At 39.9% G+C, this 19,516-nt stretch overlaps 1 protein-coding gene across 1 annotated transcript in view; it reads left to right on the forward strand.

Moving 5' to 3' along the window:
- The window catches only part of LOC126273093 (S1 RNA-binding domain-containing protein 1), a 189,316-nt gene that overhangs the window by 53,665 nt on the left and 116,135 nt on the right, over positions 1-19,516 (forward strand). Inside the window, exon 5 of the mRNA XM_049976518.1 lies at positions 4,032-4,149. Coding sequence (XP_049832475.1) covers positions 4,032-4,149 — 118 coding nt within the window. The remainder of the gene's footprint in view (positions 1-4,031; positions 4,150-19,516) is intronic.

Raw genomic sequence — 19,516 nt, forward strand, 5'->3', positions numbered from 1 at the left:
CGATGTTATTCAGTCTGTATATTGAGCAAGCAGTGAAGGAAACAAAAGAAAAATTTGGAGTAGGTATTAAACTCCATGGAGAAGAAATAAAAACTTTGAGGTTTGCAAATGACGTCATAATTCTGTCAGAGATAGCAAAGGACTTGGAAGAGCAGTTGAACGGAATGGACAGTGTCTTAAAAGAGGGTATAAGATGAACATCAACAAAAGCAAAATGAGGATAATCGAATGTAGTCGAATTAAGTTGAGTGATGCTGAGGGAATTAGATTAGGAAATGAGTTTTGCTATTTGGGGAAAAAAAAAAAAAACTGATGATGGTCGAAGTAGAGAGGATATAAAATGTAGACTGGCAATGGCAAGGAAAGCTTTTCTGAAGAAGAGAAATTTGTTAACATTGAGCATAGCTTTAAGTGTCAGGAAGTCGTTTCTGAAAGTATTTGTATGGAGTGTAGCCATGTATGGAAGTGAAACATGGATGATAAATAGCTTGGACAAGGAGAGAATAGAAGCTTTCGAAATGTGGTGCTACAGAAGAATGCTGAAGATTAGATGGGTGGATCACATAACTAATGAGGAAGTATTGAATAGGATTGGGGAGAAGAGAAGTTTGTGGCACAACTTGACCAGAAGAAGGGATCGGTTGGTAGGACATGTTCTGAGGCTTCAAGGGATCACCAATTTTGCATTGGAGGGCAGCGTGGAGGGTAAAAATCGTAGAGGGAGACCAAGAGATGAATACACTAAGCAGATTTGGAAGGATGTAGGTTGCAGTAGGTACTGGGAGATGAAGAAGCTTGCACAGGATATAGTAGCATGGAGAGCTGCATCAAACCAGTCCCAGGACTGAAGACCACAACAACAACAGCAACAACAGGTTAAACGTCAGAAGAGGCACGAATGTTAGCAGTGAATAGGGGATCATGGAGGAATAATAAGGCTATGCTCCAGACTGAACGCTGAAAGGCATAATCAGTCTTAATTATTATTATTATTATTATTATTATTATTATTATTATTTATTGTGCAGAAATGGTACAAACTGTATCACTTTTCAACATACCATATTTACTCGAATCTACGCCGCACTCGAATCTAAGCCGCACCTGAAAAATGAGACTCGAAATCAAGGAAAAAAAAATTTCCCGATTCTAAGCTGCACCTCAAATTTGAGACTCGAAATTCAAGGGGAGGGAAAAGTTTATGGCTGCACCTCCAAATTGAAACAAAGTTGGTCCTTTGTAATATGAGACACAATTTAGGTCAAATGAATGACGGCACAGCTACAGTAATTTTGTTAGAGTCGTAAGCTTAGCAGTTAAGCTTTACCAGGTATGCTTCAGGCGCTCTGTCCGTATTTATACGGGTACCCTTCCTTTTTCACGTGCTTCGTCTCGTTTGAATTCATTGCTTATTTTTCTTTGATCTGATATGTGCCGTTCTCTTTGTTATAGGTGTTTACGTCACTCTGAGCTGAAAATGCCTTATTGTGTGTGTCATCCATTGTTTGTCGCATTCTGATGAGTGTTTACGACCTGTTGCCACTCGCGGCATGGCTTAAAAAAAAGAAAAAGAAAAAGGAGGGAGGGAGAGAGAGATAGGAATCATGTCATTAGTGAAACAATGGCAAGAGACTGCTATTTGTTGTTACTTACACTGCTGCTTTCTTTGATAATGATCAACAAGAACCAAATAATAGACTGCGTATGATAGAAGATGTTCTGAACGTTAGTTTAGCGAAAATCTTTCTCCGTTTAAAAATCTTTCCAGGCGCCTCTTTAGTACATTACATTCTGCACAGAAATTAGAGTCATCTTAGATTTAAAAATCTAATCAATTGCCGTACTTCATTTCTGACTGTATCATATTATGCATAAGAGTAATACGAATATAAGCATGACATGATATGTATATTCTTCCGCGTTTGCTGTTGTCTCACTCTAGTTTCGTAGTTTTTTAGGCAGACAGGATTTAAATGAGATAGCAGCAAACACGAAACAATACATGGCAAAATGTCTATATTCGTATTATTCTTATGGTGAAGAGAATACTGCATGTCATTCACAATTCATAAAAGTTCCTGTTAGCAACCATCTCTTCTCACAGGTAGGAAAAAATTTAGAATGTAGTAGAGTTGGCCATTTTGATTGACAAACATCCCAAACAGTCTTGCCAGTGGATTTTCGTAGTACATTGAAATGCTGCTACATTTGAAGATGAACAATACGGAATTTGTATTTACTTCGTTGGATAATGTATGAAAATGCAGTGGTCGAAACTCGGGGCGGAGAAAAAAGCTTGTCTTCCACCTTTTTTCTTTTTTTTTTTTAATTTATTTACTGACGCAGAGGTTTTGGCGCCAGTATTTATCTTTGTGCCTGCAAAGCATGCCTGTGTAGCGCTACATATATTTGACGGCAGAAGTTAGTTGTGGTGGCACCTACCAACATTTTTCAGAACTTCCGCTTGCTTTGCACTCGATTCTAAGGCTCAGGCGGTTTTTTGGATTACAAAAACCGGAAAAAAGTGCAGCTTAGATTCAAGTAAATACGGTTATCTCCCCCACACTCAATGCAAGTCCTCCAGCACTTACAAAGTACATAAATTCCTTTAGAAAAAAATTCTTTTGGTAATCTGCACAAGCACTCGTGCACCCCATGGGATACCTCTTCATCAGAACGGAACTTCTTTCCTCCCATTGCGTGTTTGAATGGTCCAAATATATGGAAATCACTTGGGGTAAGGTCTGATGAGTATGGTGGATGAGGAAGACACTCAAAATGCAGGTCTGTGATTGTTGCAACTGTTTGTATGGGGAGTGTGGGGCCTTGCATTGTCATGTTGCAAAAGCCATCACTTTCGTGTTCAAAGCGCCGAAGAAGTTCTTCACAAGCATCAACATGCCGTTCTCTCATTTCAGGAGTCAGATGCCATATCATCCATCTTGTAGACACTTTGTGAAACTGGAGCACATCATGCACAATGTGGTGTGCTAACCCATGACTAATCTGTAAACATGCTGCAATGTCATTCAGTGTCACTCAGCGGTTTCCTTCACTATGGCTTCAACTGCTGCAATGTTCACGTTGTGCCTTACCTGGACGAGGAGCATCTTCCACTATAGTCACACCATTTGCAAATTTCCTACTCCATTCGTAGACATGCTGCTCTGAAAAACATGCAACACCGAACTGAACCTTCATTCGTCAATGAATTTCAATAGGATTCACACCTTCACTACACAAAACCCGAATAACAGAACACTGTTCTCCTGTGGTGCAAGTCGCAAGTGGGACAGCCATATTTATACTGATAATGCGACGGTATGTGTGCATCTGCACTATGATGGCACCAACAGGCCATTCTGCATGCTGTTTGTAGCCCGCTTACCAACTTACAGGATAACGGCGCAAAATTTTGATTTGTTATTACAAATTTAAGGTTTTCATTTGACTCACCCTCGTACATTAACAGAAATATTTTGTGCTGGTAAATGTAGTTAGTGATATTGACTCAGTGATAAGAACAGTCTCTACAGTTGATATTTTTCTGAATTTGTGGTAAAATAGAAGAGAGATACATGAGAAGGGTGGAGAACTGACCATATGATCACTTTATGCGAGAGTTACTCTGTGATCTTAGTTATTCTGAAAGAACATTGAAGTAATTCTAAGTGTTGTGCTGGAACAATCTGAAGGAACATTGAAGTAGTTCTAATTGTTGTGCTGGAACAATTAGGATATGTTTGAGTGGAGATCTTTTCTGCGATTTGACACATCTTTATTTCCAAAATGATCCATCAATGAACTAAAAAAAAATTGTGTTTAGCAGTCTTTAATTTGCATCATTTATCAGATGGGGTCTTGTTGTTGGAAGTGACGGTCCAGTCAGTATTTCAGATTTTTATGATATTTGTTCACTCAATTTCATTTCCATAAAACTATATTTTAAAGAGTGTGGTGGTGGAGTATATATGTTTACATGTGCATTTGACTTTCTGTGTTTTCAACATCCTTTCATAATTTGTTGTCAGGAGTGTGAGAGCAAAAGCTATTACTGTGATGAACAGTATTGCAAAAGTTGGAAAACTGACTCCCGACCTGGAAAGAAGCATTAAATGCTGCCGCAGTCTTAATGAAATTGAACATTTTGTAAGTACTAAAACTAATATTTTCTTTCCTCATTTTGTTTATACCACACAGAGAGCATAATCTACAAACTATTTGCACTAAAGCTGCTTTGTCACAAGAAATTCACAGTAAAATTATTAAATGGAGATGCTGTAAATAGATGGACTTGATGGAAATACTGTCATATATGGAGGGCAAAAACCATTGCTAGAAGCAAGCACATGACTAGAAAAGAGCACAAATCACTCTTGTTTGCAAAAATGGTAAAAAATGTATGCACATAATTATAGAACAATATTGGTGGTGCCTGCCTTTTATAACTTCATAGAGCATATTCTAAACTCGAGCATTACTTTCCTGGAGGAAAGGATGCTGCTGTGAAAGAATCGACACAGATTCAGAAAAAATTGCTCATATGAGATAAAGCTTTCTTTCTTTCACACAATATATTGTGTAAAAGGTAGATACAAATGAACAGGTAGGTTGTTTCTTCCTAGATTCCTGAAAGGCTTGCATCACTGAATTGCATCATCATAATCACAGTTACGCAATTGGCTCATTCAATTTCTGACCGTAGGTCCCTGTAAGTTCTACTCAGTGGCAGATGTTCAAAACAAGAATGGAAGCAGTGTAAGGTACATTCAAAGGAAGCAGAATAAGACCTCTATAGAGTTCTCAGTATACATAAGTAGTTTACCAGATAGGATAACACTATCAAATTATTCATGGATGATGCTCTTGTTTAAAAAAAAGTATTGTTGTTTGTTAATGATAAGGAAGTGCAAAATGACTTGCACAAAATTTTTACTTTGTGTAATGAATGGCAGCACTCTTTCAATGAGGATAAATGCAATAACAAAGAGAGATAACCAAATAGTATCAGAATACAACATTAGTGGTGAACATCCTGGAGCACATTACATTTTGTGACTATTTAGGAGTAGTGCTAAGAAGTGCTGTCAAATGGGATGAATGCACAATATATTTAATACCTGGGGCAAATGAAAGACATATAATTTTTGGAAGGGGTAGCGTGTCTTTAGAAAATATCACATGCGAGACACTGGTACGACTAGTCCTTATAGTATTGCTCCAGCTTGTGGAGTCGTTATCAAGTAGCACAGTAGTAGATACTGAAAGAGTGTAGAGACACACTTCTGGGATTGTAATGGTTCAGTGTAGCCCACATGAAAGTATAACAGAGATGCTTGGGGAACGTTTATGGAAACATTGGAAAGGAAGAAGTTGTTATCCTCAATATAAACCCTGTTGGATAAGTATAGAGAACCGCTATTCACAGAAGACTGTTACAGTTCTTCAGCCACAATTATATATCTTATACAGAGATCATGAGAATAAGACAAGAGAGATGTGGGAGCTTTTATGGTGATCTTCAGTCAGAAGACTGGTTGAACTTAAAGGTTCCTCTGGACAGTCTGTCTTGCCCTCATTCATTGCTCAAATGGAATAACTCAGAAAATTGCAAATATTGACATACCCCCTACCATGCACTGTATAGTGGCTTAGAGAGAGAGAGAGAGAGAGAGAGAGAGAGAGAGAGAGAGAGAGAGAAAAATTGCGCGCGCGCACGCGCGCGCGCGCACACACACACACACACACACACACACACACACACACACACACACACACACACACACACCTGCATCATCTGCAAAAACTTTCAGATTACAATTGATATTGACTGCCTGGTTTTTAGTATAAAACAGTATTGCTCTGGTGCACACCTGTTGATAAGTCTCAATCCAAGGCAACATGCTGCATCCCCTCTACCAAGGAATCCTCAGCCCAGGCTCAAATTTCATTTGATAGTTTACATGATTCTACTTTTGAAAAGAAGTGTAGATGTTCTGAGTCAAATGCTTTCAGAAGTCAAGAAGTACTGCATCTGACTGACTGTGTTGATTGGTGGCTCTCCAGAAGTTATATTACAAAAGTGTTTGTCCAGTTTCAGATGGTCGATGTTTTTGGGAGTCCATACTGATTGCCATGGAAGAGCTCATTATGTTCAAAATATGTCATTATGTTTTGATGATGATGATGGCGCTGTAATAGTCACAATCGTATAAGTACATGGTATCATGTAACATTCTACCAGTGCAGACGGTTTTTGCTTCCTGATACATTTCCTGTCTTAAATGGACCGTTTACCAATTGCGGAAAAGGTCAATATCGTGTTGATGTATGGCTATTGTGATCAAGATGCACAACGGGCGTGTGCTATGTATGCTGCTTGGTATGCTGGAACGACACCATCCAAGTGTCCGGACTCTTCGCTGAATAGTTATGTTATTTAAGGAAATAGGAAGTGTTCAGCCATGTGTGAAATGTCAACCATGACCTGCAACAAATGATAATGCCCAAGTAGGTGTTTTAGCTGCTGTCACAGCTAATCCGTACATCAATAGCAGACAAATTGTGCGAGAATCGGTAATCTCACAAACGTCGGTGTTGAGAATGCTACATCAACATCGATTGCACCCGTACCATATTTCTGTGCACCAGGAATTGTATGGCGACAACTTTGAACGTCGTGTACAGTTCTGCCACTGGGCCCAATAAAAATTACGGGACGATGACGGATTTTTTGCACATGTTCTATTTAGTGACGGAGCATCATTCACCAACAGTGGTAATGTAGACAGGCATATAATGCACTATTGGGCAACGGCAAATCCATGATGGCTGCGACAGGGATTTGAGGTAATGTTGGACTTCTGGGGTGGGATCACTATGGCAGAGTTTATAAATGAAGGAGTCAGGCAATTAGCAGAGGCCTTCTGCCAGGTAATCAGTGTGATTCAGAATGACAGTGGTGGAACCTTTGCCTGGAGGTAGGACAAATAGGTCAAGATCTGTTTTGAGGTTGTGAATAGCTGCCCTTTCTTCTACTCAAATGTGGCCAGAGCAGCCATCTGTGACACAGTGACAGGGAAGTGACTGATTTTGTGAAATTTTATGAGTTCCTAACCAGGCACAAACTATATAGTTTCATCTGTGTGCTTTGATAGTTTAGCTTCTAGAATTTCTGGGTGTTAATTTAATATTTAATAGTCACAGTCCTCACTTTTTCGCTTGTGTCCAAAAGTAAACTGATTTGTGATGCATCACAAATTCCTAATCAGGAGAGAATTATTTAGTCTCAACTGCATGTTAATCTAATGTATTAGACACAGTTCTTGTGTTTTTGTCAGTGTCTACTTTAGATTTCTGTAGTGCTTGTCCATAGTCCTTTGTTTGCCTTTAGAGTGTAGTTTGCCACAGTCTTTAATATGGATACGAACTGTGATTGCTGCGTGTGTATAGTAGCTGAGTTGGTGATGGCTCTGGTTACACAGCTGAAGGTTGCAGGGGTTGGGCATTAATGTTGTGGGACAACTGTGGGGATCCAGCAGACATTCAGCACGACTCACACGCTCACCGATTGGTCCACACTGTGGTGACCAGCCCAGTTGCTGCTCGCACTAAGGTTGACCCCTCACCCGTGGTCGAGTGGGAGGTTGCCTCGGGGAGTGGCAGGCGGTAAAAGACTTTCCAGGAGGCTGAACATAAGGTGTCCCCAGTTAGTCTGACAAACAGGTTCCAGGTACTGTCCGGTGCTGTCTGTGGATGACACTATCCCTCAGCCAAAGACAGTTGCTTGTCCTGTTTGAGAGGAAACCTCGCAGCCTGCAAGATCCAGGCTATTACAGAGGGTGGGATTATTCTTATTTGGGAGCTCCAATGTTATGCGTGTTATGCGGCCTCTTATGGACATGGCTGCCTAGGAGGGGAAGAAAGCCAATGGGCACTCCATGTGCATACTAGGCCAAGTCATTCCAGACGAGTCCTTCTGGATGCCGTGAAGAGCATAGGTTGCAGTCAACTGCAGGTGTTGGCTCATATTGGTACCAATGATGTGTGTTGCTTTGGATCGGATGAGACTTTCTCTGGTTTTAAGTAGCTATCAGAAGTGGTAAAAGCTGCAAAGACTGCTTGTCTTGTTTGTGAGATGAAACCAGAGCTCACCAGTTGCAGCATAGTCGACAGGACTGATTGCGGGCCTCTTGTTACAGAGCCAAGTGGAGTGTCTCAATCAAAAGCTCAAACAATTCTGAGAGTGTGTAGGCTGCAGATTCCTCGACTTGCTCTATGGGGTAATGGGGTTTCAGATTCTGTTAAAAAGGTCAGGAGTCCATAACTCAAAAGAGGCGGCTACACGGGTAGCAGGGGCTATTTGGTGTGGACTGAGAGGTGTTTTTTTTTTTTTAGTTAGTGTCTTGGGTAAACACAAGAAGGGCTTCAGTCTCAAAGGGTTCAGGTCGAACACAGATGTAGGAATCATCAGTACAACAGTTGTAAATTGTTGTAGCTGTGTTGGGAAGGTACCAGAGCTTAACGTTCTAATAGAAAGCACTCTTGCTCAAATCTTTATAGACTCTGAAAACTGGCTAAAGTCAGAGATAAGTTCAGATGAACCTTTTGTGAGGAATGTAAAGGTGTTAACGAAGGATAGGTTAAACGCAGTTGGCAGTGGCGTATTGGAAGCTGTTGGAAGTAGTTTATCTTGTAGTGAAATTGAAGTAAGTAGTTCCTGTGAGATAATATGGGTAGAGGTCATTCTTGACAACCAGAATAAAATAATAATTGGTTTCTTTTACCAATCTCCCAACTTAGATTGTGCAATTGCTGAAAGGTTCAAAGAAAACTTGAATGTAATTTCAAATACATACCCAACTTGTAGAATTATAGTTGATGGTGACTTCAATTTATTCTCGATGTGTTGGTGAAAATGTATGTTTAAATCCAGAGGTATGCATAAAACGTCATCCGAAATTGTGCTAAATGCATTCTCCAAAGATTATTTTCAGCAGTTAATTCATGAACGCATTCAAATAGTAAACGATTATGTAAACACACTTGACCTCTTAGCAACAAAAAATCCTGAGCTAGTAACTAGCATCAAAGTGGATAAAGGGATTAGTGAACACAGGTTTGTCATACCAAGACTGATTATCCTAACTCCCAAATCCTCCAAAAATAAACAGAAAAATGATGCCTATTAAAAAGGCAGATAAAATTTCGCTTGATGTCCTTCTGAGTTCTTCCAAATTAACACTGTAAGTTTAGACCAGATGTAGCTTGAATTCAGAGAAATAGTATCAGTATCTACTGAGACATTTATACCAAGTAAATTAACAAATGACAGAGTTGAGCCCTCTTGGTACACAAAAAAAAAGAGTGCTAGGACAAGAGATTTCTGATTGATTCTGTATTTCTAGATTTCCAGAAGGCTTTTGACACTGTACCTAACAAGCGGCTTGTAATCAAATTGCGTGCTTATGGAATATCGTCTCAGTTATACAACTGTATTTGTGATTTCCTGTCAGGGAGGTCACAGTTCTTAGTAATTGATCAAAAGTTTCCAAGACAGTGTTATAGATGGCTTTTAGCTATTATAAACAGTTTAGGAGACAGTCTGAGTGCTAAAAGAAATCTTTTAAACTTTGGTTACACAACAAACAAATAAATCAAATCTAAAGGCCATACATTCAACTAAATACCAAGTAATTACAGTTACGAGCATCTTAAATTGGAAAGAACATACAGAAAATGTTGTGTGGAAGGCAAACCAAAGACCACAATTTATTGGTAGAACACTTAGAGGCTTCCTACATTACAACTGTCTGTCCTCTTTTGGATTACTGCTGCACTGTGTGCGATCCCTTCGAGATAGGATTAGCGGAGTACATTGAGAAAGTTAAAGAAGAGCAGCATGTTTTGCATTATCGAGAAATAGGGGAGAGAGTGTCACGAACATGATACGAGATTTGGAGTGGACATCATTAAAACAAGGGTGCTTTTCATCGCTGCAAGATCTCATGAAATTTGAATCGCCAACTTTCTCCTCTGAATGTGAAAATATTTACATAGGGAGAAATGATCATCATAATAAAATAACGGGAAGCAGAGCTCAGAAAGATATAGGTGTTTGTTTTTTCTGCATGCTGTTCGTGAATGGAATAACAAAATTATTCTGTAGATGTACTTATTGATGTTCTCAGGAAGGGACCCATGGAAGGGTGATGATGCCAAGTTGGACGTAAGGAAATCGTGGAAGGTGACCAGGAGGTACTTGGATGGAGTGGGAGGGGGGAGGGAAGATGGATCACAGCTGGATGGTTGTGTGAACTGGAAGAGGCAGGGTTCAATGTTAGGATCAATTTGGCTTTTCTGCAGGGATCTGGAGGAGGAGATTAGGTCATTGGCAAGCCTAACATGGTTAATATTGGGTGCAGTGCTGAAGGTGAAGCCTTTGGATTGGATTGAAACTTCTCTGGGGACAAGATTTTGGTGGAGAGATTAACAACAATGTTCTGGGATTGTTTTGGTTCTGGATTAAGTGCATTGGTGGTAGGGAGCTCGGAGGATGTGGTAAGTTGATCTCTTCCCTGAATCCATTTCTGTCCTCATCCCTATGACACCCCAAAAACCCATTCTGCAGGTGCTCCCCAAAATCCACAAACCCAACAATCTGTGATACTCTTTATTGTGCTCCCACTGAAAAAAATTAGGCCCTCATTGACCAACACCTCAAGCCAGTTGCCCAAAATCTAGCGTCCCTCATCAAAGATACCAAACAACTCCTTCACCAACTCTCCATCATCCCCACTCCTTTACCTCTTGGATCCCTTATCATCACTATTGACACCATTTCCCTGTGTGCTAACATCCCTTATGCCCATGGTCTTGCTGCTATTGAACTGTACCTCTCCCAACATCCTTCAGACTCCATACCCACTACCTCTTACATCTTAATAACTATAACCTAACACTCAATTACTTCTCCTTTGAGGGAAAGGTATACAAACAAATTCACAGCACAGCCATGAGCATCTACATGGCGCCCTCCTATGCCAACGGGTCTACGGTCCAACTAAAATAAAACCGTCCTAGCCTCACATAACCTCATACCCCTGGTTAGGTTTACATTCATTGATGGTGTCTCCATGATCTGGACATGGAGGCAATACACCCTCTCTTCATTTCTTCACAATCTCAACACTTTCTGTCCCTTCTGCTTCATCCTGTCCTCCTCAACACATCGTGCCACCTTCCTGGATGTTGAACACCTCTTCTCTGATGGATCCATCACAACACTGTCCACATTAAACTCACTAACCTGCATTTGGGGGGGGGGGGGGGGGGGCCACCAGCTGGGCCACCTGGGGCAGGCACAGCAGCAGTTACAAGTACTTTCTTGCCCAGTACGCTGAAGGTCAGGTCTCACAAATGCCTTCAGAGACATTCCCCAGGCTTAGTCCACAGACAGATTTTGCATGCCATATCCCCAGATGCCCCCAGCCGTTCCACCATCCCCAAAAACCAGTACAAAGGAGTGGCCTCTTTCTCACCCATTATGATGTTGGATTGGAACAGCTGAACAATATCCATTCTCAGAACTTTGATTATCTATCATCAAGCCTTGAAATAAAGATTCTGCACCAGATCTTTGCCACCCTTTCTATGGTGGTGTTCCAACATCCTCACAATCTCCACAAATCCTAGTCTATCACTATGTCACTCCCAGTTTCCAATCCCAATCTTTTGCTACAGGTATCATATCCCAGTGAAAGACCCAGGTGCAAGACATGCCCAATTGATACACCCAGCACTGCCTATTCTAGTCCATCAGAGGGTGGGCTACCTGTGAAACCAGCCATGTCATATAACAGCTCTGCTGCAATCACTGCTTAGCTTATCATACTGGTATGACTACCAACGAGCTGTCCACCAAGATGAATGGCCACTGTCAGACTGTGGCCATGAGCAATGTTGACCACCTTGTGGCACAACACACAGCTGAACATAACATACTTGATCTTAGTGGCTGCTTCACAATGTGGGTCATCATGAGCCTCCCTTCCACTACTTTTCTGAACTATGCAGATGGAAGATATCCTTATAGCACATTCTTCGCTCCCAGAATCATAATGGCTGAAACCTATGGTAACCCTCTGTCTGTAGAACCCCCACCCAACAGTTTCTGCCCACTCTGTCCTATCACTAACTCCTAATCCACTTCCTCCCACCCTCACTGTGTGTCACTCTCTGCTAACACACTCTTCGGTCTTTTCCCTTCTCTGCTCCTCTCATTTTCAGCTCCCTGTTCCCTCCACCTCTCCTCCACAGGCTCCAGATGCCGGAACTTGCAGCCTTGTACTGCCACCATCTAGTCTCTGCACACTCAGCCAGGGCAGTGCTGACTTTTCTGCTCTGCAGCTGAACTTGTCACCTTTGCGGTGAGTAGCGATATATCCTATTCATAATGTTGGTGATATTCCAGCGTGGACTTCCTATTGTTCGATTCTTGAGAAACTCTTTCCTGTCTCCAGTTTTAGGGCTCTGATGTCTTTTGTGAATTGTTTTGCTAGAGGGAAGACATTTTTGGAATGCCTAACCAATTTCAAGAATCTTGTAAATTCTATAAGAGAAAGGAGTTTGTCTTCCTTTTAGTATGCTTCATACCCTGCCTGTCTGCAGTTGATGTTTCCAATGACACAGGTTCACATTTCGACATCGCATCACCCAGTTCATCCATGTCCTAATTGGTCATAGCTGGAGATGTATAGCTTTTGAAAAGGTCAGTGTGTATTAGTTGAGCTTCCTCATTTCGATTCTTATGTGCAAGCGGGAAATCATTTGTGTCATTGTCTGCTAACAAGTTAACATGCATTTCCAGTGACTTGTGAAGTTTATCTGATGATGTATTATTTGCTGGCATTAAGACTGCTTTGTCCATAGTAATGTCAGAATTTTGATTACCCTTCGCACGATCTTGTTGTTTAATAATTCATGGATGAGAGTTATTGGGAGCTTCTGAACTGTTTGCATTATATTTTGGTGTTTCCATATTGGTAGAAGAGTGATGTATGTTACGGGAACAAGTTCAGTACTATTGGAGAAGATATGTCAACGTCTTGCTCTGTCATGTGTGATGTTTGCATTGCAGCAAGTGCTTTTTACACTTTTTGCTTTACAAACGGTTGTGCAGGGAGGTCACTGACAATATTTGCAGCTAGAGATCCATGTGGATATGAAAAATGCTATCCACATCTACATGACACTTACCTGCATCTGCATTGATGTGAAGGCCAAGCAAGGAGCAGTGAGCATCATGGCAGAGGAGCCCTCCAGAGTGCTCACTGCAGTGGCTCGGAGGCAGTGCGGTGTGGATGGTATGAATATGAGGTCAGCAATCACATAAGGCACAGCTGACAGATCACACAACTCCACTGTGCTGCCCATTTGATTGTTCACAATAAGTGACAGTGCTCTGAGGTGTGGCTGCTCATTTCATTGTTCACACAGAGCGACAATAATAATAGAATGATAGTCTGTTAGTGCCATGCATGTTGACGGTGTAGGCATTTAGTTTTATAATATTTCACAAATGTGATTTTGAAGTTAAATACTCTTGTTGCGAATAGCAAAAATACTAAAATATTGTAGGTCACATTTTTAAATTGCCTCAGCAGGCATACTACGTGTTCCCAAATCTTTTTGTCAACATTTTCAATTAAATTGTTTTGATTATCTCGGACAAAATTTCTAATACTGCAAACCACTGTGAATTTATTGACTCAAACATATCTAGTTTGCTTTCCCATTGTGTGCCCACATCTCTTTACAGTGATTTCCGATGGCAGTTCAGAAGGCCAGATAGTTTACAAAAGCTTCTGACAGCTCGACAAGAGTTTATTAATCGCTGCTGCAGTGTTTCGACCTCTGCCAGCAGCAAACATGATGTTTTGCACGTTGCTGATTTAACCAAATGATCATAATATCTTTATCAGTTCATGTTTAATATTTTCTCCAGCTTTTTTAATGTCGCCCTTGAAATTTCTGGTGCACAAGACAAAGTTTTCCTTCTTCACCATTCATGTAATGTGCAGTCCCTCGCATGTAGTTTATTTTACGATATGAATCACACCATAGATAAACTCTGTTAGTCTCTCTCCTATATACTGGAAAACTTTCCGCCACCTGTCTAGAAACAGCTTCATGCAGATGATAGACAATTTCCTTTAAATTTCTTGAAATGTGGTTGGATGAGATAACAGTTCCTTGGCACTCACTGCACTGTACTTGGCCCCCACATGAATAAGGAACTGCACTGTTTTGAGAAATCCATTTCAGTGCGCAACATCGAAAAGTAAAATGTTGTTAAAGACAAATGCAAAACAAGCCACTATATCTTGTTTTCTTCATTGCCACCAAATACAAAGGCAGATTTCTTCCAAATCAACAATTTCAGTTTGGCCTTCTTGCACTAATGTGAACTCACCTCGTTTCACCTTACATGAAATTATGTTCATGGTGTGCATTTCATTAAATGCATTCAGTACCTGGCCACCCAGTCACTACAAAGCTTTACCTGAAACATAACAACAGATGTGTGGTGCTGATTCATGCAATCTTTTTCACTGACCCCAGGTAACACAATTCGATGAAAAGTGTGTAAAAGATTGATATTGTCTTTTAATTTTTAACTACAAAGGAGTTATTATCGAGGATATCCACAGATAACCCTCGGATAGCCTCAATAGCATACACTTTTATCCTCAAGGTACCAATTGCCGCAGATATTTGCATCGATGCAGACCTCTATTTATATCATTGTCAAGATATGGGCAGTTTTTCCGTATGTGGCCTATAGCTTCATAATTACAGCAAATTTCATCAATAATTGATGTATAGACCATGAAAATATTTCCATCAAATGGAATCTGGAATTTGCATTGCACTTTACTAAAATCTTCAGTCACCAATTCCACAGTACTTTGAAAAGGATTTATACAAGCACAGCTCTGTACCTTACTCCTGACAGTATTTCAGATGTATATCTCTTTGAAGGGCAGGCAGAACTGTAACTAACCACATGCGTAGATAGTTTCAATGGGCGATGTTCACTGTGGCTAACCACGTAATATTTTCTCCCTTTACCGCTCAGGGGCCAGTAGTCTCTCTGCCAACCACCTAATTGCTGTCTAAAATGTCGCAAAATGGCAGTGCATTTCTTCTGCACAAATTTTTGCCGCATATTCAGATTAGATTAGATTAGATTAGATTAATACTTGTTCCATAGATCATGAATACGACACTTCGTAATGATGTGGAACGTGTCAGGTTAATGAAAGATGTCTGTACAAGATATTACATTACACAAAATATTGCATGACACTAATGCTTAAGTTAGTTTTTTTTCCCTCCCTTGATTTATATCTAAAACTTCAGCCAATGAGTAGAAGGAGTTGTCATCTAGAAATTCTTTTAATTTATTTTTAAATGTTGGTTGACTATCTGTCAGGCTTCTGATGCTGTTTGGTAGGTGACTAAAGACTTTTGTGGCAGCATAATTTACCCCCTTCTGTGCCAAAGTCAGATTTAACCCTGCATAGTGAAGATCATACTTTCTCCTGGTGTTATAGCTATGCACACTGCTATTACTTTTGAAGTGGGCTGGATTATTAACAACAAATTTCATAAGTGAATATATATACTGTGAGGTTACTGTGAGGATCCCTAGATCCTTAATTAGGTGTCTGCAAGATGACCGTGGGTGGGCTCCTACAATTATTCTGATTACGCGTTTTTGAGCAATGAATACTTTTCTACTCAACGATGAATTACCCCAGAATATGATACCATACGAAAGCAGTGAATGAAAGTAGGCATAGTAAGCTAATTTACTGAGATTCTTATCACCAAAATATGCAATAACCCTAATAGCATACGTAGCCGAACTCAGACGTTTCAGCAGACCATCAATGTGTTGCTTCCAGTTTAACCTCTCATCAATGGACACACCTAAAAATTTTGAAAATTCTACCTTAGCTACAGACTTCTGTTCAAAGTCTATATTTATTACTGGAGTTGTGCCATTTACTGTACGGAGCTGTATATACTGTGTTTTATCAAAATTTAAAGAGAGTCCGTTTGTTGAGAACCACTTAATAATTTTGTGAAAAACATCATTTACAATTACATCACTTAGTTCTTGGTTTTTGGATCTTATTACTATACTTGTATCATCAGCAAAAAGAACTAACTTTGCATCCTCATCAATATGGAATGGTAAGTCATTAATGTATATCAAGAACAGTAAAGGACCTAAGACCGAACCCTGTGGGACCCCGTGCTTGATAGCCCCCCAGTTTGAGGAATCAGCTGTTGTATTAACATTACATGAACCACTTATTTCAACTTTCTGCATTCTTCCAGTTAAGTATGAATTAAACCATTTGTGCGCTGCCCCCCTCAAACCATAATGATTTAGCTTATCTAAAAGAATTCCATGATTTACACAGTCAAAGGCCTTTGAGAGATCACAAAAAATACCAATGGGTGATGTCCGGTTATTCAGAGCATTTAATATTTGATCAGTGAAAGCGTATATAGCATTTTCTGTTGAAAAGCCTTTCTGAAAACCAAACTGACATTTTGTTAGTACTTTATTTTTACATATATGGGAGGCTACTCTTGAATACATTCCTTTCTCAAAAATTTTTGATAGATCTGTCAGAAGAGAGATTGGGCGATAGTTGTTGACATCCGACGTATCCCCCTTTTTATGCAATGGTTTTACAATGGCATATTTCAGTCTATTGGGGAAAACACTCTGCTCCAAAGAGGTATTACATATGTAGCTGAGAATCCTACTTATCTGTGGGGAACAAGCTTTAAATATCTTGCTGGAAATGCCATCAATTCCGTAAGAGCTTTTACTTTTCAGTGAGTTTATTATTTTACTGATTTCAGAGGGAGAGGTTCGTTGAAATACAGTTGTTTCAAACTGCACAGGTAAGGCCTCTTCTATTAGAAGCCTTGCCTCTTCTAGTGAAGATCTAGATTCTACTTTCTCCACAACATTTAAAAAATGATTATTGAAAATATTTCCAATTTCAGATTGTTTGTTAGTACACTTGTCATTCAGTTTTATGGCACTAAAGTCTTCTGTGCTCTTGGTTGCCCTGTTTCCCTTTCAATAATATTCCAAATTGCTTTAATTTTATTATCAGAGTTACTGATCTCAGACATGATACACATGCTTCTGGACTTTTTAATAACTTTTCTTAGTACCGCACAATAGTTTTTATAATACTGAACAATTTTGGGGTCAGTACTCCCTCTTGCTTTTGGATACAGTTCTCTTTTACGGTTGCAAGATATTCTTATTCCTTTAGTTAGCCAAGGTTTTTTATATGTTTTCTTGGAATTATGTTTCACTGTTTTCTTGGGAAAACAATTTTCAAATACCCTTAAAAAGTATCGTGAAATAAGTTATATTTCAAGTTTGCATCGGGTTCCATATACACTTCATCCCAGTCTAGCTCCTTTAGTCTTTCCCTAAAGTTTGCAGTATTTATATTGTTAATTGAACGCACTGCTTTGAAATTCTGATTTGATATACTGCATGGAGCTATGCCATGTACTGTAACCAGCTGTGCACCATGATCTGAAAGACCATTCTCAACAGGATAAGCATTTATGTCCTTAAACTTATCTTGGTCTATAAAAAGTTATCTATCAATGTCCTGCTGTTCTTTGTTATCCGAGTAGGAAAATCAATGACGGAGCTCAAATTGAAAGAACTGAGTAATACTACAAGGTCATTCTTCCTATCACACTCTTTCAGGGAATCAACATTGAAATCCCCACAAATGATAATTTGCTTCCCCCTGTCTGACAGATAGCACAACAAAGCATCCAAGTTTTCTAGAAATAGCTGGAAATTCCCTGAGGGGGACCTATACACTGTTACAATTATGAAAGTGCCATCATTTAGTTTTAGTTCAGTGGCACATGCTTCCACATGTTGCTCTACACAAAATTTTTTAGTTTCTAAATGTCTTGCGCTGTGGAAGCTTTTGACATATATGGCAACTCCTCCTCTCATCATATTATCTCTACTTACATGTGCAGCTAATTTGTACCCATTGATGCTAACCTTTTGCATATCAGTGACAATGTGATGCTCAGACAGGCATAGTACATCTATTACATTCTCAGTTTCTATATCTTCTAAACAAAGCAGAAGCTCATCAATTTTATTCTTCAATCCCCCAATATTTTGATGAAATATACTAACATTTTTCATTTTACTTTTGTGAGTATCTTGAACTTTTTTAACATCTTTAGTACTTGCCTGGCTGAGTTTCCCACTGGACACTGATCTTACACTAAAAAAGAGTTTCCACCATGAGATGTAGTTCCTCCCCCCTATAAATTTCCTGCTATCAGCCCAGCCAGTTTACCCTTCCCCTTCTTGTTGAGGTGTAGGCCATGTCTTGTATAGTCCCACCTACAGAGTGAATCAACAGGAACCACACCAATGTGTGACCCCGCATCAGATCCAAGTAGCCGTTCCAACTCCAAATTAACTCTCCTGACAGAAGAGCTCAAATGAGGCCGGTCGTGGCACTCCAGAACCGACACAAACCCAACACTGGTATGACTCGATGCCGATGCAATATTTGCCAGGTCACACTCTATGCTGTACCCCGGATCTCTGTCAATACTGTTGCCCGGCCCACCCACAATAACCACGGTATCTTCCTTAGTAAAGCCTCTACATAATGAACCTAAATCCTCTGTAACCTGCCCCAGTCCAGCACTAGGTTTGATAAAACTTGTGACCTGGTATTCTGACCCTAATTCATCCTGCAGAAGTTGGCCCACACCCCTAGCATGCGAACTACCTAGCAACAAGACTTTCTTTCTCTTTGCACACTTCCCTACCTTCTTATTCAATTTGCTGCTGAAAGCTTGTTGAGCCCTGTCTACATTTACTTCTGTGAGAGGCTCATCAGTTTCCGACAATACTTCTTCATTGTTAGCACTGTTCTTGGAAGTGGCGTGCAGTATTCTCTGTAGCACTTCTTTATACTACTATTTTTGGCAAGTAATTGCTTATATTTATGTGTTGAACATATATAAGTCTACGTGTAATGTAACTTTAAATTGAAATAGAATTTTCCATGTTTTACAGACAAATTTCTGTGTGGTTAGTGCTGCTAACCACCGCCCTTCTGCTTCACCCAGTATATTTTCTTCATCTCCATCGAATATGTCTAGACAAAAAGGAATAACTGAGGACAAATGCTACCGAATTTTATTTGAAAAAGTACTTTCTAGTGACAGCAGTGTTGGCAGTGATGGAAATGACCCCACATTCACGACAGGCTGTGCAAGTTCTAGCCTTGTGTGCAGTCGTGTGTCAAGCAGTAGTGATTCTTGGGATGAAGGTGGTGTGATTGCAGAAATAAAGAACACAGTGAACCTAAATCCAATTGACTTGTTTTGTGAATTTTCTGATGAAACACTAATA

This window comes from Schistocerca gregaria, chromosome 5 (assembly GCF_023897955.1).
Source record: "Schistocerca gregaria isolate iqSchGreg1 chromosome 5, iqSchGreg1.2, whole genome shotgun sequence".
Taxonomy (NCBI): domain Eukaryota; kingdom Metazoa; phylum Arthropoda; class Insecta; order Orthoptera; family Acrididae; genus Schistocerca; species Schistocerca gregaria.